Here is an 8,128-nt window from a genome sequence, read left to right on the forward strand (position 1 = left end):
TCCACAGGATACTGAACTACATTATAAATGAAACTTGGTATCTATGACTAAAACATAGTAGGAAATGGAATGAGGAACATCACTTTGAAAAAATGCTAGTCACTGAAATTATTTTTAGAGGGCAAAATTTTCACCTGTGATACTTGTTATTGCTCACTTACAGGTACAAATCAGGGCTGGAGGGGATGGCGCACTACAAAAACAAAGGTAAGGAAAACAAGCCACAAACAATTTTTGGCTGGCTGTCATAATTCAATTTTCAGCATTAGTGATAAAAAAAGGGAACTGAAGCATAGTTCTAATGGATGGAGAAGGCTGATGCTGAAAGAATCAGTGGAAAGTTTTATATACATACACACAAACATGTAGGTACACACAGCCGCTCTCTCTCTGCATTTCTTTAAAGGCTTATGAACTTACAGGCCCTCTTTGTGTTAAAGCTTTCACTGGTTGTGAAATCAGTTTGAAAAAAGCTTCTACAGAAACAGTGACAGGTGCCCAAGTTGGCAAACTTTTACATTTGTAGCTATGAAAAGTTTAAAAAGCTGTGCAGCTTAATAAGCTACTCAACAAATAAGAAATACAGACAACCAAGAAACAGTGGCAACAGAAGTACTATCCAACACTGTCTGACAGAACACGTTATGGTAAAGAAGAAAAGGGAAGCAGAATAGCAAATTATCGCCTGAAAATGAAGAAACTTCTGCAATCCTGCACACCATTATGGAAAAGAAAGACCTCCAACTGTTTCTAAAGGGGAAGATTAGTAAAAGTACACCTGAGTCAAAAAAGCCACAAAATAGAGTAACTTTCTGACCCTATTGGTGATGTCCATAACAGTATTGCAACACTGGCTGCATACCCATGTTCAAATGATCTGGGAATGCTCTTCCAGCTTTGTTTTCCTGATAGAAACATTTAGCCAAAGTTATCTGATAAACATTAGACTGCTACGCCCTCGGAGAGCAGAGAGCTTGTAGTGCTGATCCTATGCAGCCAGGGGACCTTGTACACACATCTCAGCATGCTCTGCAGACACCTTCCATCTGCCCTGAGATTGGTGGCAGCAATGCACAGGGTCAGCCTGTGTCGCCCTGCAGCATGATGTGGGATTATGAAGGAAGCGTGTTCTGCTCCACACTTGGCTGGAGCAGCCAAGTCCAATGAGCAACATGCAGTCTCCTATGGAAGAGGGAGAGGCAAAGCACCCTGGAATGTTGGAGGAATATTCTCCTCTCTCAGAAGAGGACATGTACAGACATTCATTCATCAAGAGAAACTTTCCTGGGAGTAATTTAACTCTGGTTATTCCCAGGTAATTTTTTTTCCTGAAGACTCCACTTTTGCTCTGGGAGAAAAATCCTGAATATTTGTAGACTCCTGGTTTCCCATGGAAAATCATTAAAACTCCAAGGAGAAACTGAATGCTGTATGTGGCCACTGTTACTGAACATACCTGTAATGATGCATCAAGACAAAAGCTGCTACAGCATGTCAAACTTCTACTGTGATTTTACTGCTTCCCATTCAAAAATGAAAAAAATGTTGTCCAGTGCTTAGTATAATTACACAAAATTTCATCCATTTTAAGATTCCTAAGAATATTTTAAAACAGAAGTGTTGCCTTGTATCATTAGAAGCAATTATTCAGGGACATAAAACTTAGTTAATTCAGGGCTAAAGCTGCCTGATGGAATGCATGCACTCTCTCTCTGGTCCTATGATCAGTAAGAGAAATTTGGAGGTCTAGGACATTCAGGGGCAGACACACCTCTCATTTTGTTAAGAGGAGAGTAATTCCTTGGAATTGTAATCTGAATTAAGTTTTAAAATAAATCTCTAGAGATTAGTAAATCTGCTACTTTATTTACACACATTATTTGTAATTTTCAATTTCTGGGAGCCCCCCCACAAGGTTGGAAACCTTGTATGACAGTGCCCCCATTCCTCCTCCACATCCATAGGTCAATTCACCACAACTTTGATACTAGCAGGCAATCTTAACTCAGGATTAACAGAGTATTTTTGTCACTGTATTTCCAAGGTACACTTTTTTTGGGTTGCTTTTCTTGACAGTGCAAGCTTTGTAGGGCATGCACCAGGCACAGCATACTTCCTGCTATGAGCCCCACACCTTAGAAGCTCATGGTGGTGGCAGTGTTCCCAGCACTACCCCTGCCGTTAGCCCTGCAGATGTTGGCTATGTGGCTCACAGCAGGGGCAGCACCGCCAGGAATGCTGTTGCAGCTGTGAGCCTCCTAAGGTGGGGGACTTGCAGCAGAGGAAATGCCAGGACGGAGGCTCACAGCAGCAGCAGCATAAGGTGCGGGGCTTGCAGCAGGAAGAATGCTGCCACCACTGCAAGTAGCACAGCTGATGAGGCCAGCAGTGGCAGCAGCATTCTCCCTGCTGCAAGCCCTGCAGATATCAGCTGCACGGCTTAGTAGCACGATCCCAAGCTCCCCCTGCACTGGCAATGCGTGATAGGATCTATCACACATTGGATTGTTTATTAGATCCCAGTGCTCCTTTACCTGTACATCTAGAGGGGCCCTCAGAAAACCGGTGCTAATTTCATGGGTTTCCAACACTGCTTTAACAAAGTGTCAAATTTGCTTAGCTTCTCTCTAGATAACACCATCTATCCATCAAAATTTAGAAAGAGCTTGCCAAACTAATTAGTTCGCAGGACTGATCAAGTTTATTGACATTATGAAATGGTAGTATAAACCTGTAGATTTGTATGTGCAATTTCAGCATGCATTTACAGGCTCAGATACTGGTGCAAAAGAGTACAAAATTGAATGACCGTAAAATGCAGTTCAGTAAACCTTATTGGCTTTCTTTTCCTTCTTCGTCTTTATAGCCTAGATGCTGATGGTACAGAAATAATTAAATGCAGTCTACTACTTGCTCAGATGGCTGACTTAGCAAAGGAGTGTAAACCATGAAGTGAAACTGTCTGAATCCTGGAATTTTATTGCAGGCAGCACCTGGGAAAAGGGAAAAAAAGTATGACTTGCTACATTCTTTTTTTGGATTAGTGCACTGGTTGTTGTACCTTATCATCTAGAGACTCAATTATTAATTCTACTACAATAGTGTAATTATCCTTTAACAATCTGTTTAACCCAACATTGAGACTTCTCAAAAGCCTTTTACTTTTGAAGTGGAAATACAGTGTCTGTGTCTAGTGCGGTGCAATTAATGCCTTTAAAATGTAATTCAAAACTTATAATGTAAATTAGCAAAAATATATCTTAATATTGCTGGGTGTAATGAGTTCCTTTAACTCTAATCTCTCAAACACAGAACTGTGGGAAGGAAAAGATCAAAGTACTCCAATAAGCAGTCTAACTCAATAAGTCATATTGATCAGCAAATTGTATTTTCTACTGATCTAAGGGTCCACTAATGAGATACCCAGCACAATGACTGATCTGGAATTGCTTTGAAGCTATGTTAATAGTCACATTCTGACTGCATAATACCATTCCTCAAAGTAGCCTGAGCCTTTTTAACCTTCAAATTAAATCATACATATCTCAATATGACAAACTGCAGTAAATGGCTTTAATTTTGCTAAGACTTTAAGAAATAATCAGTGAAAACCCTACAGATTAGGCTGAAGATGGAAAATCATGATTTACTGGTGGTTTGGTAGGGTGCTGTTTAATGCCACACTGAAATCCGAACTCTCTCCCCATTAAAATGCCTGATACTCAATGCTATGGATGCACAGCACAACTGCATCAGTTAAAAGTAAAAAAACAAACAAAACCCCAAAAGCAAACAAACAAACAAAAAAAACCCTAGTTGGGAAGGTTGGAGGCTCCTGTTTTAAAATTCATCTGTCTATTTCATTTGTCTTTGTGACCTGACTTAAGTTGTGTGTGTTGAACAAAAAAGACATACCATAACTTCCAGTTGTGTTGGCACAGATAACAGCACCAAAGAACTCTGGAGCATACTTCTGGATTCTAGAAATAACTTTCTGACAGGCTATAGTTGGGTCTATTCCCATCCTCATATACTCCACTGCTTGATAGCTAATTTAAAAACAAAACCAGAAATGTTAAATCAGTCTGACAGAGTATAATCAGAGTAATTAAATCCATATAAAAAAAAAAAAAAAAAAAAAAAAAATCGCATTCTGAAATATAATTTAGCTTAGGGACACAAACCAGTATAAGTGATCAGAAACTGATTCAGATCTGGAACACAACAGAAGTTCAGTGCACATAAATTACTTCCAAAATGGCCAAAACTGGTTTAAGATAAACCTGGATGGATGTAGTATCAGACTGAACCGATTTAATTTAAATTAGTTTACTGAACTTCTATCGCCGATCCTCTCCAGATTCAGGTTAACTCACAGTGCCCCAACATCCCAGGATGCTTTGCACCTAGCCCACAAACCCTCTACCCTTGCAGGGTGGGTCGGTTAGCCTTGGCTCAAGCTGTCTGCTCCAGCTAAGCAGGAAGGCATGCTCTAGCTCCCCCTGGCTTCTGGCCTGGGCCACTGTAGGCATGTAGTTGCATTTCCGGAATCAAAAGTGAATGTCTGTTTACTTGCATATTGGTTCAACCTACACAGTTTAGACTAACCTGAGAAGATTGAATCAATTTAGCCTCAGGATTTTTGACTCTCTACTTAGCCCTAAAGATCTGAACTCTAACTTAAAAATCTGGAGAATAGCAAAACTCCATGTTGGAGAGTATTACATACCATATTACCACATTTTTGTAAATAATACAAAAGAGAAAGAATGCTAAATAGAACATGAATTAGAAATTGAAGAAACTAAGTTACTGCCAGATTCCTTCCTGTTTGAACTGCCCCACCTAAGAATTCTGAATTGCTATTTTGTGGATTATGTTGATTTTTCCAGTAATTTCTAAAAGTGTTAGGTTGCTGAAAATATCTTAATACTATGCTGAAGATAAAGAGTAAATCTTATTTTCAGGTATCAAAAAACCTTTTAGAGAAGTATGAATAAATCCATGCCTCTCCTTAAAAATGTTGAAGCACAGTAAAACATTAACATTTTTTCCATAGCTCCAATGACAAGTACTCATGTGGAGGTGGAATTTGTGATTAAACTGACTTTGCACTTTTTTTTTTTTTTTTTTTAAATGAAGGCCTTTACACATTGCTACCCCATATTCTCACTGGAGCTATGGGATTTTTAAATATGTTTTATTCTGAATACAAAAAAACCTCCCAAAATATCTACATTCCCTTCATATCCATGGTAACAAGCTTAGCGACACTATGGATAGTTTTTGCATATTGCCTTGCATTTCTGCCATGCTCAAGAAAACAAAGACCATAACTCTGTTGTAATTTGGAACTATACAACATGGAAAAAACCCCCCAAAGATGCGCTTTTAATTCCGTGCAACAACACATCCCTAAAAGGCTGCTATTCTGTACTTTTGCTTTCAGAAACAGAAGATAAATCAAGTCACAATGACATGTTACAATACATTAACACTTCTACATGAATGGTACCAGCACCAAATCACTTTGGAAGAAGGATCCTCTAATATTTCTAAATTTCCTTAAAAATGTATCTTCTACGTTAGGGTTGCAAAATTAAGCAAATTGCGGTCTTTTTGGTATTTGAATATAGACCTATATTCTGACACTGTAAATGTATGTTTCTTTTCCAGACCAGTCACTTTTCAAAACCAGTATGTACTAGCACAACTGACACACTTTTTCCAATCAATTGCTTCAGGTCTGCAGTTCCCAAAATCTGACAGATTGTGCACCACTAATTAAAAATGATACAACCTTAAGTATCACCAGTATTTAAGGTGGGATGTGTGTGTGTGGGGGGGGAGGGGGCGGGTTGTGACTGTGTGTGGGGGAACACAGGATATGTTGGGGAGTCGTGTATATGTAGGGGGTTGTAGGGGCAGAGTGTGGGTGCGTGAGGGATTTGGGGATCCCCTCCACTCCCCTCATGGCACAGCAACAGGTGGACATGCTCAGGGCACAGCTCTGGCCAGTGCTGCACATCCTTCACCGGGCAGTTTGTATTGCCGGAGCTTCCTGCATTTGCTAGGCACAGGAGGGAAACCCCGTGCGCTGAAGCCGGTTGCCTTTCCCACCTCTGAGAGTAAGGAGCCTGGGGCTTCCCTCCAGTGCCGCACAACCCTGGCAGGGAAGGCAGTCAGCTCCAGCATGCGGGGCTTCCCTCCTGTGCCTGGCGAGTGCAAGAGCTGCATGTGTGGGAAACGCTGGCGATACAGGTGGCCCAGCAGAGGCTGCACCCCTCGCTGTGATGTGCAGCGCGGGGCAGAGCCGTGCTCTGCTGGAAGCCTGCACCAGGCATGTGCGCCCTGAGCACCCCTGCCTGCTTTTGCCACTGCCACCGCCTGCCAGGGTTGCACACTTGGGGGGGGGGGGGGGGGGGGGGGGGGGGGGGGCGTCCCCCACCACTGTGTGCCACTGGTCCAGGAGAGCATGGGCCCACCCAAGCTCCATGCTGCCAACACTTGCAGCCCCACGCTCCCTCCCAGCTGCAGCCCTGCCCCCACTGCTTCCCTACGTGCTGTCTGGAGCCAGCAGGAGACCGGCAAAGCAGAGCAGGTCCCTGGGAGCTGCAGCAGCATCAGCCCTTCCCAGAAGCTGTATGCTGGCAGGGCCAGGCCCTTCCAATGACAAGGGTGGGAGTGGAGTGCAATAGGGTATGGCTGGGGTGTGTGTACACATGTGCGCCTAGCTCCCATCCTTGTTGACAGAAGGTCTGGCTGGGGCATGCGTACCATTGACAGGCTGTCTGTGTACCACTGGTGGCACATGTACGACAGACAGGGTACAGCTGTTTAATAATAACCATTACAGGGCTCCTATGTACATGCAGGAAGCTGGCTCCAATGTGCTAGATTTGACTCAATTAATGAAGTCTGCTGGAGAATGGAAATAAATGCACTCTAGCAGACTCTACCATCACATCTATCAGCGTCCCTATGCTGAAAAATGGCAGTGGGATGCTTTGAATTAAATCTTGTTCGATAAGCTTCAGTTCAAAGTGCCCTGCCACCATTTTCAGCATGTGATGTTCAGGCACTTTTTATTAGCGAGGCTTACTAATTAAAGCACCCCTCCACAGTGTCCGGACCATGTATAAAAATACCCTTAGTAATGAGACAAAACCAACACACTTCCATTGCTAACATTATAAATGTTCACAAAAACATGCAATGAAACTAATAATTTCAATTCCCACTCTATTCAAGATCTGGCTTGGAACAGCTAAAGATTTGAGTCTAGGGCATGGACAAGCATAAATACAGTAGTACACACTGGAACAGGCAACCAGAGTATTAGAGTGAACAATTATTCATTTGTGTGAATAGTTTCAAACTACTATGGCAGATCCCTTATAAGTATCAACCTGTTATCTCAAGAACTGAATATTGCAAACACGTATCTATGAGCCTTCCAATAAAGATCACTTGCAAGACGTGAAAATAGCAGTCAATAAGGTTTTAAGCAGGGTCTGCAAGCATAAGCATACCCTCCTTCTGCCTCTATTTCCAGGTGTAAATGAGACTAATTATATATAAATCCCAGGACAAAGAAACCAATTATCTGAGATCACCTCTTCCTTGTTTCCTTAGGGCTTAAACTTTGTTTGTTCCCACAAGTAACACTAGGGATGAAACAAGACATTTTGGTAGAAGGCATATGGTGTTGGAATTTGCTCTGTGAATCCCAACACTGTCAGCATTCAAGGTATTTGTCATGAAGTAGGGAAAAGGAAATAAAAGAATTCATAATTGATATGTCATCTCCAAGACAAGCTCTGGAGAACACAAGTGTTTTGTTTTGTTTTTTTAAAGCCATGGTGATTGGCCCTAATGTCTCCTTTTTCCCTTTCTGCATGCCACGCTGTGCAGTAAACCAATAAAACAAACAGTCTTCTTAATAAATCATTTTGTGTGTTAGATTTTATTCCACAACATTTCTCCAGGGATACTTCAGCAATTTCCCCCAAAAGGACAAACCTGGGTAAAAAGCGCATCATGACATCACCATCTCCAGTGGCTGCAGCTCCACCAACTGTGCTATCAGCATAAGCTCCAGCTTCAGCTATTGGAGAGTCTCCTACAC

The 8,128-nt window shown here is 41.9% G+C and overlaps 1 protein-coding gene across 1 annotated transcript in view; it reads right to left on the reverse strand.

Annotated features, from left to right (window-relative positions):
• Positions 1-6: 6 nt before the first annotated feature.
• Positions 7-8,128, reverse strand: part of AGA (aspartylglucosaminidase) — a 26,569-nt gene continuing 18,447 nt past the window's right edge. Inside the window, exons 7-9 of the mRNA XM_025209548.1 lie at positions 8,023-8,128; positions 3,916-4,049; positions 7-2,993 (exon numbers count right to left, since the gene is read on the reverse strand). Of these exons, the coding sequence (XP_025065333.1) occupies positions 2,893-2,993; positions 3,916-4,049; positions 8,023-8,128 (341 nt within the window). The 3' untranslated portion in view covers positions 7-2,892. The remainder of the gene's footprint in view (positions 2,994-3,915; positions 4,050-8,022) is intronic.

This window comes from Alligator sinensis, unplaced genomic scaffold (assembly GCF_000455745.1).
Source record: "Alligator sinensis unplaced genomic scaffold, ASM45574v1 scaffold614_1, whole genome shotgun sequence".
Taxonomy (NCBI): domain Eukaryota; kingdom Metazoa; phylum Chordata; order Crocodylia; family Alligatoridae; genus Alligator; species Alligator sinensis.